This window comes from Lissotriton vulgaris, chromosome 6, assembly GCF_964263255.1.
Source record: "Lissotriton vulgaris chromosome 6, aLisVul1.2, whole genome shotgun sequence".
NCBI lineage: Eukaryota > Metazoa > Chordata > Amphibia > Caudata > Salamandridae > Lissotriton > Lissotriton vulgaris.
Window position 1 is genome coordinate 1,773,352,274 of NC_141694.1, and position 14,281 is coordinate 1,773,366,554.

At 46.6% G+C, this 14,281-nt stretch overlaps 1 protein-coding gene across 3 annotated transcripts in view; it reads left to right on the forward strand.

Moving 5' to 3' along the window:
• Nucleotides 1-14,281, forward strand: part of EFR3B (EFR3 homolog B) — a 1,036,998-nt gene that overhangs the window by 717,576 nt on the left and 305,141 nt on the right. For all 3 annotated transcript variants that reach the window (XM_086928032.1, XM_086928030.1, XM_086928031.1), the window contains exon 8: nt 8,651-8,729. In XM_086928032.1, coding sequence (XP_086784158.1) covers nt 8,651-8,729 — 79 coding nt within the window. The remainder of the gene's footprint in view (nt 1-8,650; nt 8,730-14,281) is intronic.

Genomic DNA, 14,281 nt, shown 5'->3' on the forward strand with positions numbered 1-14,281 from the left:
AGTGCAGAGTAGAGAGTGCAGAGTAGTGAGTGCAGAGTGCAGAATAGTGAGTGCAGAGTGCAGAGTAGTGAGTGCAGAGTAGTGAGTGCAGAGTAGTGAGTGCAGAGTAGTGAGTGCAGAGTAGTGAGTGCAGAGTAGTGAGTGCAGAGTAGTGAGTGCAGAGTAGTGAGTGCAGAGAGTGCAGAATAGTGAGTGCAGAGTAGTGAGTGCAGAGTAGTGAGTGCAGAGTAGTGAGTGCAGAGTAGTGAGTGCAGAGTAGTGAGTGCAGAGTGCAGAGTAGTGAGTGCAGAGTAGTGAGTGCAGAGTAGTGAGTGCAGAGCAGTGAGTGCAGAGTGCAGAGTAGTGAGTGCAGAGTGCAGAGTAGAGAGTGCAGAGTGCAGAGTAGAGAGTGCAGAGTAGAGAGTGCAGAGTAGAGAGTGCAGAGTGCAGAGTAGAGAGTGCAGAGTAGTGAGTGCAGAGTGCAGGGTAGTGAGTGCAGAGTAGTGAGTGCAGAGTGCAGAGTAGTGAGTGCAGAGTAGTGAGTGCAGAGTAGTGAGTGCAGAGTAGTGAGTGCAGAGTAGTGAGTGCAGAGTAGAGAGTGCAGAGTAGTGAGTGCAGAGTGCAGAATAGTGAGTGCAGAGTGCAGAGTAGTGAGTGCAGAGTAGTGAGTGCAGAGTAGTGAGTGCAGAGTAGTGAGTGCAGAGTAGTGAGTGCAGAGTAGTGAGTGCAGAGAGTGCAGAATAGTGAGTGCAGAATAGTGAGTGCAGAATAGTGAGTGCAGAGTAGTGAGTGCAGAGTAGTGAGTGCAGAGTAGTGAGTGCAGAGTAGTGAGTGCAGAGTAGTGAGTGCAGAATAGTGAGTGCAGAGTAGTGAGTGCAGAGTAGAGAGTGCAGAGTAGTGAGTGCAGAGTGCAGAGTAGTGAGTGCAGAGTGCAGAATAGTGAGTGCAGAGTAGTGAGTGCAGAGTGCAGAGTAGAGAGTGCAGAGTAGTGAGTGCAGAGTGCAGAGTAGAGAGTGCAGAGTAGTGAGTGCAGAGTGCAGAGTAGAGAGTGCAGAGTAGTGAGTGCAGAGTGCAGAGTAGTAAGTGCAGAGTAGTGAGTGCAGAGTAGTGAGTGCAGAGTAGTGAGTGCAGAGTAGTGAGTGCAGAGTAGTGAGTGCAGAGTAGTGAGTGCAGAGTAGTGAGTGCAGAGTAGTGAGTGCAGAGTAGTGAGTGCAGAATAGTGAGTGCAGAATAGTGAGTGCAGAGTAGTGAGTGCAGAGTAGTGAGTGCAGAGTAGTGAGTGCAAAGTAGTGAGTGCAAAGTGAAGAGTAGTGAGTAGTGAGTGAAGAGTAGTGAGTGCAAAGTAGTGAGTGCAGAGTAGTGAGTGCAAAGTAGTGAGTGCAGAGGGCAGAGTAGTGAGTGCAGAGTGCAGAGTAGTGAGTGCAGAGTGCAGAGTAGTGAGTGCAGAATGCAGAGTTGTGAGCGCAGAGTTGTGAGCGCAGAGTTGTGAGCGCAGAGTTGTGAGCGCAGAGTTGTGAGCGCAGAGTTGTGAGCGCAGAGTTGTGAGCGCAGAATGCAGAGTTGCGAGCGCAGAGTTGTGAGCGCAGAATGCAGAGTTGCGAGCGCAGAGTTGTGAGCTCAGAATGCAGAGTTGCGAGCGCAGAGTTGTGAGCTCAGAATGCAGAGTTGCGAGCGCAGAGTTGTGAGCGCAGAATGCAGAGTTGCGAGCGCAGAGTTGTGAGCGCAGAATGCAGAGTTGCGAGCGCAGAGTTGTGAGCGCAGAATGCAGAGTTGCGAGCGCAGAGTTGTGAGCGCAGAATGCAGAGTTGCGAGCGCAGAGGAGTGAGCGCAGAATGCAGAGTTGTGAGCGCAGAGTTGTGAGCGCAGAGTTGTGAGCGCAAAGTTGTGAGCGCAGAGTTGTGAGCGCAGAGTTGTGAGCGCAGAATGCAGAGTTGCGAGCGCAGAGTTGTGAGCGCAGAATGCAGAGTTGCGAGCGCAGAGTTGTGAGCGCAGAATGCAGAGTTGCGAGCGCAGAGTTGTGAGCGCAGAATGCAGAGTTGCGAGCGCAGAGGAGTGAGCGCAGAATGCAGAGTTGCGAGCGCAGAGTTGTGAGCGCAGAATGCAGTGGAGTGAGCGCAGAATGCAGAGTTGCGAGCGCAGAGGAGTGAGCGCAGAATGCAGAGTGAGTGTGCAGAGCAGTAAGTGCAGGTGCAGAGCGGTGTGTGCTGTTGAGTGCAGAGCGCTGTGTGCTGTTGAGTGCAGAGCGCTGTGTATTGCCAATGTAAATGACAATGTCATTTGTTTATGATTTAAAGAAAAAAAAAGAAATGTCATGAGCAGTGCCAATAGCTCTTCCTTTAATGATGCCGAGACCATTGCATTGTAAATGCTTGTTTCACATGTATTTCCCAGCTGTTCTCAGTTCTCCTGTGTAGAGTGAAACCTTGCACAGCAGGGCCTTCTCCAGTACCTGCAACATAGGCTCAAAGAGGTATACGCGTTTTGCATCCTACTGTCATCAGCCTCACAGAAAGAGTGATCAGGGAAAGACAATGGGCTGGTCTCACCTAGGTCGTCCCCTTAGGTGAGGCCAGACTTTTATCAACGGAGGCAGCAGTGTGACCCTTCACCCACACCATCTACTAAATGACAGTGCTCATGGGCATCCGCAGATAATTTTCCAGGGGGTGGGGGGGGGGGGCAAACCTGGCAAATGAAGGGCGTGGTTAATGTTAATCAATAGGGGCGGGGCTAAAACGGCAGACAATCAGAATCGGGTAATGGTCAGGCCGAGCTGAGAAAAAAGTGGTGAATTCTGCATTTGAAACTGGACAACAATTAGAGCACACATGAACCCTAAAATTACCCCCCTAGCCCCTTAAAACTCATACATTCCCTAATCCCTAAAATTATCCCCCCGAACACCCCAAAACCATTAACCCATACCCGCCCTGACCCCTAAAATTGTCTCCCTGGCACCCCCAAACCCATTCCCGCCCTGAACCCTAAAATGCCCCCATTGCACCCCAAAACCCATACCCACCCTGAACCCTAAAATTAGCCCCTGGTACCCCAAAACCCATACCCACCATGAACCCTAAAATTATCTCCCAGGCACCCCAAAACCCATACCCACCCTGAACCCTAAAATTACCCCTTGCCCCCAAAACTCATACCCGCCCTGAACCCTAAAATTACCCCCTGGCCCCTTAAAACCTATACCCGCCCTGAACCCCAAAATTACTCCACTGGTATCCCAAAATCCATTACCAACACTGAACCCTAACATTTCCCATTGGGGCACCAACACTCATACCCGCCTGGAACCCTAAAATTACCCCTCTGATACCCAAAAACCCATACCCACCCGGAACCCTAAAATTACCCCCTAGTGCCCCAAAACCCATACCCACCATGAACCCTAAAATCATTCCCCTGGCACCCCAAAACTCATACTCACCATAAAATTACCTCTGTCCCCTCAAAATTCATACCCACCCTGGACCCTAAAATTACTCCCAGGCCCCTTAAAACCCATACCTGCTCTGATCCCTAAAATTACCCCCTGGTACCCCAAAACCCATACCCACACTGAACCCTAAAATTACCCCCTGGCACACCAACACCCATACCCGCCTGGAACCCTAAAATGACTCCCTGGCACCCCAAAACCCATACCCACTCAGAACCCTAAAACTACACCCTGGCACCCCAATCCCTAACCCACCCTGAACCCCAGAATTGCTCCCTGGCACCCTAAAACCCACACCCAACCTGAACCCTAAAGTTACCCCCTGGCACCCCAAAAGCTGAACACTACAAGCTTACACTGCATTTGCATATTCGGAGGGGACTGTCTTCCTTGACGTTTCCATGCATGTAAGTCTAGAACACCGTTCACTTGTAGTTATCTAGATACGCAGCCAGTAGGGTAATGCTGATGCTGTAGAGTGCATTAAAGTCACTGGCACTTACTTAAGAACTGCTGCCTGCTCTTCTGATACTATTCAGTGGAGTCGGGCTGATCAGCAGCACTGTCGTCCTGGTTTCCAGCCCCTCCCGAAGGTCTCACTGTGTAGATAGATGTGGGTCAAATGTCTCCTGGTTTCTCCTTGCCAGGGCCTCCTCTACTTCTTCATCTGTGCCCTTGGATGCAAAACGAGACAGATCCATGGTCCTGTTCACCGTTCATCTGGTGAGCAGCGCTGTGGATGTGTATTCCATACAAGTGCACAGAGAGCAGGGGGAAAGGGATGGCAGTGCAGGTGACGCTTTTGCTTTGTAAAGTAATTCCTGCTTGCGTCATAGCCCAAGTTTTGCTGTCTGTGCACTTGTATGGAATACACATTTATACAAGTGCACAGACAGCACACCGTGGGCTATGATGCCAGCGGAAATTCCTATACAAAAGAAAAGCGTCACCTGCACTGGCCATCCCTTTCCCCCTGCTGTGCACACCTCCCCACTCCCACCCCATGCTCACATTCACAACACATCAAGTGCTTAGGTGAAATCCCTGCCTTCAGGGGCGGGCTGATTCTGGGCCTCAAAGAAGGGGTCATAAAAATCACATTCTCGGATGCTTAGCATTCAACCATAGCTCGTTCTTAGCCCCTGGTGGTGGCTCTGATCAAAGTAGGCCCTTTACAAGCGTAATATGCACACAGAAAAAATACAGAAACACAACATCCGGGAAATCATTAACACTCTAAGGGAATGAAATATTAAGTAAAACGTCAAACACAAACAGGAACTTAATCGCGGATATGGATTGCCTTTTTACATACATTATTTAGAAATCGATCATTGTTTATGTCAGAATAAAGGGCTTGACGTTAGAGCCCGATAAGGACCTGTTGCAACGTCCTCTGTGACCCTGGGGGACCTGGCCCATTTAAAGCCCTGGCTGAGGGGTTGCTTCAATGTGAGATGAAGATCGAAGATTTCTTGAGAAATCCCTGTTGTGGAATGGGGGAGGAGGCTCATGGTTCCTCCGCGGCTTGCAGCGTGTCTTTTCCCTACGAGTGGAAGTGCATGCTTCAGTCATGCTTCTGGGCTTCAGTCCTGTCCAGATCTGCACATCTGAGCATTTCACATTGTAAGTACCATGGATGCGTTGGTGAATGCTTTGCAGACACATTCGGGGAACTCTGTACTTTTGGTGACTTCATGTGTGAACGCAGCGCCCCGAAGTGAACTCACCAGTTAATGTAGGGTGACCAACCGGCATGGCTGCAAATTCAGGACGGTAAGTGTAAAAATTCAGGACAAAGGGTCAAAATTCAGGATGAAAATTCAGGACAGAAGGTCAAAATTGAGGACAAATCGGAACAAAAAGTACGTTTTACAAACACTTCAGAGGAAGTTGCGCGATAGTATAAAAATAAGCAAATAGACAACCACTTAAGTACAAGTCAAAATAAGTTTATATTAGGTTGAGACATTTGTGTACTTCACGGTTTTTCAGTATGCGCACAGCTCTGAGCAATTGTGCAGGTCTTTTTGAGGTATTGCATATCCATCCATCCATCATCCATCCACCCTTTCACCGAATCCATGTTTTCACTCCATCATCCAACCATTTACCCTTTCCCCAAACCATCCTTTCACTCATCCATCCACTCTTCCAGCCATCCATCCACTCTTCCATCCAGCCACTTACCCTTTCACCCATCCAGACACACTTTGACTAATCCATCCATCAACCATCCACCCAATCCATCCTTTCACTAATCCATCCACCCTTTTACCTAATCCATCCCCTCATTCATCCACTCACTCTTCCACTCATGAATTCCATTCACTCATCCATCCAACCACTTCCACCCGTCCATCCATCCATTCACTCATCTATACATCCATTCATTCACCCTTTCACCTAATTCATCAATCATTTCTCTCATCCATCCACCCAGTCTCGCCCATCATCCACCCTTTCACTCACCAATCCATCCTTTTACTGATCTATCTTTCATAATTGGTGGTGTGAAGGGTGGGAACCCCCAGGACAGCGCACACATGCACACACTACTGTTCTTTCACGTCCCCTACTGCTCACCTTTACTGGCACAATCAAATCTTTTCTACTGCTACCTGCAGTCAGTCTGGTATTTTTCTAAATGGCCCTAGTATTTTTATTGGAGCTGTTGTGTTTATTATTGTATACAGACAGACATGTACAAACATTTCTCTATCTCTCTTTCATTACAGATAATTAAAACAGCTTGATTACATTTCTTTAACAGTTTCATAGCGAGATAAAGGTCCTCCTTTCCTTTGCTTTAGAGGTTCCAGGGTGGGAAGTGCTCAAACTGGCCATTGTCATTCTGTATGTTATAATCCACCACAGACAGGGAGTTGAGGCCTCTGACAGGGAACACCTCTGCTCCCTTCAGGGCCCAGAATTACGGAGAAAAGCTCTAGCTCGTTTCCTTTGAGCACAGAATACGATAGGTCTGTAGACTTATCACCACTTTTCTTTCAAAGCAAGAGACAAATGTTTTAAACATACAACTCTAAACAAAAGTACGTGCGTCCAACGCACAGATATCTGTTGGAGAAAAATACACTATTACGCGTCTTTCAGTTTGAGATAAACTACATTTTTTGAGGAAGAAACTGAAATCTCTGACTGACGGCGACAAAAAGTGTTTTTTAGGTACGAAGTAAGAGAGTGTACACAAACAGAAGGAAAACGAGAGGAAAAAAGGCCATAGTCTTGGAAAAGTCCCTGAGGAAACCTCCAAATTTCACTTTTTTTACAATGCTGTCTGGACATAAAATAAGACTTTTGGTAAGTGTACAGGAGGTATTGTGGTGAGCTGTGCCCTCCCAGGGAGCGATCCTTTATCCAGCGTAGGCCATTAGCCTGGCTGCATCCATGGGCGTCCGCAGGGGGGCAAGGAGGGGAGCTCCAGTGGGGGACAAGCGCCCCTCCTTGCCCCCCCCTGCGGACGCCCATGGCATTGCTGTTTCAAGATGAATTAGCAGCTCCTTTCTCAGCAAAAGATTAATCAAATTTCTAAAGGAGCCTTGTCTTATCTGCTCACCTGGGTGTCTAGTTCTACTCCCTGCAACTTCATGAGTACACTTTTACTTTCTGGCAAAACAACCTCACCTCCGTCTTGTGCAGCAAGTCAAGCTTGAGGTATCCGAAAAGGATCCCAGAGGCCTCCATTATTCTGTCTCACTAATACACATGATATATGTACCACGCAGTCCACATACTAAAAACGCACAACATAAACTTGGGATGTTTGCGCTAGGATCTGAATAAGAGCATAAAACCCGACCTGTACACAAATTGGCCAGTAGGCATCCACTCCAGTGACGCAGATAAAAAGGTTTGGTCACAACTAGGATTCACCAAAGATGACATGCTGCTCCCACCTCTGTGTTAAACCCACGATAGGGACAATAGGCCGCTGTCTGTGCAATGAGGGCTCGCTTGGTGCACTCTTCCTGGTCACAGGACTGGGTCGGGATGTTACTCATGTCAAAGGACAGGTATAGGCCTCTGCCTACTTATAGATTACTGTAAGGCTCAAGCTACTATCAAATCTAGGCTACCAGAATACATGCACTCAACCCTTAAGGCAGGGAAACTTTACTACTCCATGCAGGGGATATTTCTTTCCCAACAACTGAGTACCAATCCATCTTCTTTTCTTTCTGTTTGTCAGGATACCTAGCCAAAAGGCTGCATACCTGAGCTTGATTTTTGTTATCAGAAAGTGGTTAAAAAAAGACCTGGGTACATCTGCAACAGGACTTTGCACAGGCTACCACCACGACTAGGCCCTCAGGCATCCATATTGTTTGTCATTCTCTCCATGCACTCACGTGCAGAGGTCCCAGCGATCCTACAACCTCTGGACAGCTCCATTCCTTTAATTGACTTTCACATTCCACTTACTTAGTATATGGTTTGTCGTGCCCCTAGGGCACCATTGTAAATCGTGCAACTTAAACATATTTTTCCTAAGAGTTTGTCATGTGCTTAGCCCTCTGACCTCATAAAGAGTTCAGAGGTGTATGTTAGTTAATAAATACGTGTTTATTTTCATAACAACCTGTGTGGTGTCCTTTCATGTGGTATTCAAGGGGTTATATGTGGTAAAACAGCTGGCTTCACATGCCAAAAGAGTTTAGCCTAAAGACTGCTTTGTCCATGCTACCATTAGGATAGCTGGTCTATAAGGTTGACTTACAACCAATCACCATAAGGGTTGTTTGGACTGATACAAGGTGATCACTAGAACTAGTGAGCATCATATATCAGGCCAACTTCTCACATGTACTATGAGAGAAGTTTCTGAAGTGTTATTGTTTTATCTTTACTATGAGAGAAGTTCTTGGAGTAGTGTTGTTTTATGTTTACTATGAGAAGCGTTCCTGGAGTGTTAATGTTTTATGTTTACTATGAGAAGCGTTCCTGGAGTGTTAATGTTTTATGTTAACAATGAGACAAGTTCTTGGAGTGTTAATGTTTTATGTTTACTATGAGAGAACTCATTATTAGAGTGTTAATGTTTTATGTTTACTATGAGAGAACTCATTATTAGAGTGTTAATGTTTTATGTTTACTATGAGAGAACTCATTATTAGAGTGTTATTGTTTTATGTTTGCTATGAGAGAAGTTGCTGGAGTGGTAAATATTTTATTTTTCTTTCTTTGCCCCCTCCCCCCAAGGCATCTGGATAATCACAAACTCTGGGAGCCACAGATATTTGCAATTCGATGCTTTAAGATCATCATGTACTCCATACAGGTGAGAAGAACATTTGAAAACATAGCCGGAATTAGCGGCTGGAAAAGGATGCAGTGAGATAATATGCATATGAAACTGTTATGTAATTAATTTGAAGTAATCTGGCTTCAGCATTGTTGATACTGTGTAGTTTTGGGTCTGTGCAGTGATCCTCAGAAAATTTGTTGCGCAGACGATGTCAACCTTCGGCAACCCGTGCACACTGTCATGTACTCACTCACAGGACTAGGCACACAGACGGACGTTCACTTGAATAAAGTCTTTCGAGAGTAGATTAGCTCCTCAGAAAGCACCAGGAAACACACTGCGAGTGATGATGATAAACCTCATGTTAATGCTGTGTCTTTTAGTGCCACTGAACATCCCTGTGAGATAACCTCACACCATAGGTAATTTCGAGCAGAAAGGGCATGCCACAAGTTAGGACAAGTTTTGGCACACCGTGTTAAGACTCATGAAGCTCTTTCTTTTTAGGGGTGTCTTTCATAGATTCACATACCTGAATCATTCCCCGTCGTCGGAGTGGGAGTCCCACGGTACATAAAAAAGCAATAATATGCCATAAATATATAGTAAATACCAATAAAAACAAACCAGGAAGTAAAGTAGCCAAAGCTACAGTAGAAATAACTTCCACACCTATGACTATCCTAGTCATTTTGTATAGTCCAAACTACAGCCAATCAGGCACCAGCACCCACCAGAAGGTTCTCCCCAGAGGCTCAGGCTCTCAGATTTTCTCGCAAGGAGTGAAGGTAAACCAATATAGCCTAAAAGCCTCTGAGGGGAGGTGGGCGGGTTGCATGTGAATCTATGAAAGACACCAATACTGGAGAACCACAGAGTAACTATTGTTCTTCTCCATTATTAGGGGTGACTTTCATAGATTCACATGCCTGAATCAGAGTAGCTAGCAGTACATATCCGTGCTAGGCAGACGCCAATGGTAGTCAAGCTTGTCAGCATATAAGTCATATAACAGTGCAAACTGAAAATATGCATATCATTTTAAGCATAGCAGAGTGCAATCATGTAAGCATGTGTAAAACAGAACATAGGAAGCGTCTGACAGCAGTAAAAGGAGGTGACAAACAGAGGCTCACCTTAGTTGAAAAGATTCCGTAGAACTGCTCGACCCACAGAAGTATCGGTCTCGCTGGTTGCCTCCAGACCATAATGTCTGGTAAATGTATGGCGACTGGCCCAAGTAGCCGCCCTGCAGATCTGCTGAAGAGGGACTCCAGCAAATAAGGCCGTAGATGATGACATTGCTCTTGTAGAATGCGCTCTAGGAGCTGGTTACAACGGTCGTTCATAGATTTACATGCCTGAATCATTCTCCGTTGCCGAGGCGGGAGTCCCACAGTAAATTAAAAAGCAGTGCCAAAGGTAAATTACAGTAGTAGGCCCTAAGAGAAAGGCATGAGGCCTAAATTCTAGTAGCCTATCTATCTCATTATGCTATAAAGACCAAAGTCTTTGTCCCACTCAATCAGCTATCAGCACCATCTAGCACAATATCTGCAGAGCCAGTTCTCCTCAGATTTTCACTGCACGTCGTGTGGAAGGGAGTCTCCTGAGTGCCTACTCAGTTTATCCTTCAAGATGTCTGACGGGAAGGCCTTGTTTAAGCCTTGCAGGAGATGCGGCAAAAAGAGAGTCCAGGTTGATGATTAACACAAGGACTGTATTTATTGCCTCTACCAAAATCATTATGCTAAAAATTGTAATATCTGCCGAACCTTCCCTTCAAAAACTCTAAGGGATAGGGAGGCTGTTATGGCTCAAATCTTCTTCAACTGAAGATGATGACAGCGCTTCGACCTCCAGCAAGAGAGCAATGTCTCAGGACAGTTCGTCAAGTGAGGGGAGAAATCATCTCAAATCCTCCCACTCCACTTCTGGTCCTTCTCAAAGGTCTCCTTCAACTTCCTCAGAAGCTTCATCTCTCAAGGACTCTAAAAGGCAATCTCTCAAAACCGTGAGTAAAAGCTGCTCTGTCTCTGTAGCTTTACCTATGTCGACCATCTCTAGCACATCTTCAGCTCCGACGGCGACAATTTCAACTACATCTATTACTTCTATTCTGTCTACTTGGATTTCTATTGTGACAAAGAAAACCATCGTCGATGATCCATCGACGAAATCCTCATCGTTGAAGTCAAAACACTCGTCGACGAAGGTACCGTTGACGAAGCTTCCGTTGTCGACGAAGGCATCTACTGTGCCGTCTACGAGTGTCCCGTCGACAAAGAAATCAAGCCTGTTGACGATGGTTCCGTCGACGACAGTCCCGTCGACGTTGAGTCCGTCGACGATGGTCCAGTCGACGTCGAGTCCGTCGACAATTGTCCCGTCGACATAGAGTCCGTTGACGATGCCTCTGTCGGCGCCTATCTCCTCGACGATGACCCCGTCGACGACGACTAAAATGAAGAGTCCATCGACGGAAACTCTTATCTCCTCTGCCCCCGTCAACGACCATACAATCTACAGGAGTGGAACCTGCTTCTGCTAAATCTTTAGTGTTGATACAAACCTTTTCAACGCCTGCTTCATCGAAAAGTTTTCAACTTAGATCTTATCAGAGAAAAAGAATGTTCTTACATCTCACCACTTACTCCATCTCACCTCCTCGACACATATGCTCAAGAAGAGGATGATGACGATGATGACGTTGATAATGAAGGGGCTTTTGGAATAGCTATTCATCCTTCTGAATTGAACAATAAGTGTCAAGATGACGATGAAGATGAAGACTACATGGAACACTACTATCAGGAGGACATTGTTGTTCCTCACCATACAGGATACCAGAGGCATTCTAGGATTTCAGAGTCCAGCCATCTGCCTCCTAACCTCATTCAGGACCTACAGGCCATGTTGGCTGATTATAGGCAGCTCTTTCCACCGCAGCAGGTCATTCCACCACCACAACCTGTGGCAGTTCCAGATCCTATGCCTCAACCTGAAATTCCGGCACCTATGTCTCCAGTTACAGAACCTCACCAGCCTGCCTTGCCTACTCGAACTCCGGATACGTCTTCTGATGAAGAAGTAGAAGAAGGTGAGCTACCAGAGAATCCTCCTTTGGACCCGTGGGATTCTTATATTATTCCTGTGCCGTCTTCACCAACTCCACAACCATAGGACTCACCTCCAGAAGATATAGATGGATTTCATTACCTTATGCAGCGAGCTGCAGATAGGTTTCAGCTTTCAGTGACAGTGGAACATACTGCCTGTTTCCTACACGATTTTAAAGAAGAAGCTAGAAAAGTCTCCAGAGCAATTCCAATAATAGATTATATATGGAATGAGGGCATTACAATAATGAAAAATCCGGCATCCGTGCCCGCAGTGCTGCCACAGTATCGTGCTCCGGTCAACAGTCCTTCCTGCCTCATCGGTCATCCGAGGCCGAATTTGGTCACTTCACAGGCCGCCCAACAAAGGTCTAAAAACCCAGCCACACCCATCACTACACCATCTGACAAAGAGGGACGTCGTCTTGACCTCATTGGTAAAAAATTCTCGACCATGGCTGCCGCCTCCATCAGGGCAGCAAATTCAGTGGCGATCATAGGACGTTATGATCGCCAAATGTGGTCGGACATGGCTGGTCTGATTGACCTCATTCCAGAGGACAAACTACAGGATGCTCGGAAGATCTTGATGGAGGGAGAGCGCGCAGCAGCAGAAACTATCGACTTTAACACAAATTTCAGGCAACTGGCCGGGGCTGCTGTTCTCAGGCACCATGGTTGGTTAAAGTCTACCACCTTCCGGCCAGAAGTCCAAGCAAAGATATTAGATACGGCCTACGACGGCGAATCTTTGTTTGGAAAACATATTGACGAAGCTCTCCAGGTAATCAAAACAGACACAGATACCGCAAGATCTTTGGGTTCCCTACAGTACACGCGGAGAGCTTTCAGAGGTGCTAGAGGGCGTGGCTATTCCCCTAGAGGAGGCTACCATCAACAGAGCAGACAAGATCAGCCTCAATATCGGCAAAGTTATCAATCATCGCACCGCCAATCCAATACGGCTGGTTTCTCTCGCCAAGAAGGCCGGAAACACTCCAACAATCAAGGGGGAGACTCTCATAGAAAACAGTGAGTTCATCTGGGCACCAACTACATTTCCTGCCCTCCCTGTAGGCGCAAAAATTTCTTTTTTTCCTGGACCAGTGGCAAAAAATTACCTCCGACCAATGGGTGCTGGGCCTTGTAAAACATGGCTACACCCTAGAATTTGTCACCAAACCACCAACTACTCGTCCCAAAGAACTCTGTCCCCTCGTCTTCACTTATTGTTCAAGGAGGCTTATGCAATATTCCTCAAGAACGCTACAGAAAAGGTCCCAATTCATCAGAAACGGACAGGCTTCTATTCCTTTTTTTTCCTTATAAAAAAGAAATCAGGGGAATGGCGACCAATTCTGGACCTGCGCAACCTTAACAGGTTCCTCAAGAAACAGGGTTTTTGCATGGTCACCCTTTCGGAAATTCTAAGCTGCCTGAACGAGGGAGATTTTATGGCTTCCTTAGACATGGAAGATGCATACTTCCACATCCCGATCCACCCAAAACATCGAAAGTATCTCCGATTCACTGTGGCTGGCGCCCATTATCAGTTCAAAGTGCTCCCGTTTGGACTTAAATCGGCTCCAAGGATCTTCACAAAGTGCCTGGCCCCGGTAGCGGCAATATTGCGTTCTTGGGGAATCCAGGTCTTCCCGTACTTGGACAATTGGCTAATCAAAGGTCCTTTAAAGAACAGTGTACAGAATGCCATTGCAACATGTCGCAATCTCTTTGCATCTCTTGGTCTCACTGTAAACACAAGCAAATCCCAGTTACTTCCAAAACGGATCCTGCCTTTCCTGGGAGCACGTCTAGACGCAATGCAATGCAAGGCATTCTTGTCTCAAGAAAGACAACTTCGCCTACAGAAATTAGCACTACAAGTGTCAAAAAGAAGGTCACTTTCTGTTCGCCTGTTCGCTTCACTCCTGGGAATGTGTTCTTCAGCCTTTAACCTAATCTCCTTAGCGCGCCTGAAAATGTGACCTTTACAGGAGGAACTACATCTTCAATGGAAACAAGCGACAGGCTCCTTCGACGACATCATCAAAGTCACCCCATGCATGTTGGACGTTCTTCAATGGTGGTCACAATTACCCAATCTGGCACAAGGACTCACGTTCATACAGAATCCTCCAGACTTTGGTCTGACAACGGATGCGTCCATGGAGGGATGGGGAGGTTATCTCCAAGATTTACAAATTCAAGGCAAATGGTCTCAGAAGTACAGACAACGACACATCAACAGTCTGGAATTGAGAGCAATCTTCCTATCCTTGCAAGCGTTCCTTCCAAGTTTCGCAGGGTTTTCAGTTCTATTTCGAACCGACAATACCACCAGCATGTTCTACGTGAACAGACAAGGAGGGTCAAGATCAGCCACGTTATCAAAGGAAGCTCAGGAGTTATGGGAATGGCTTACACTTCACAATATAACTCTCAAGGCAGGACATGTCAAAGGTC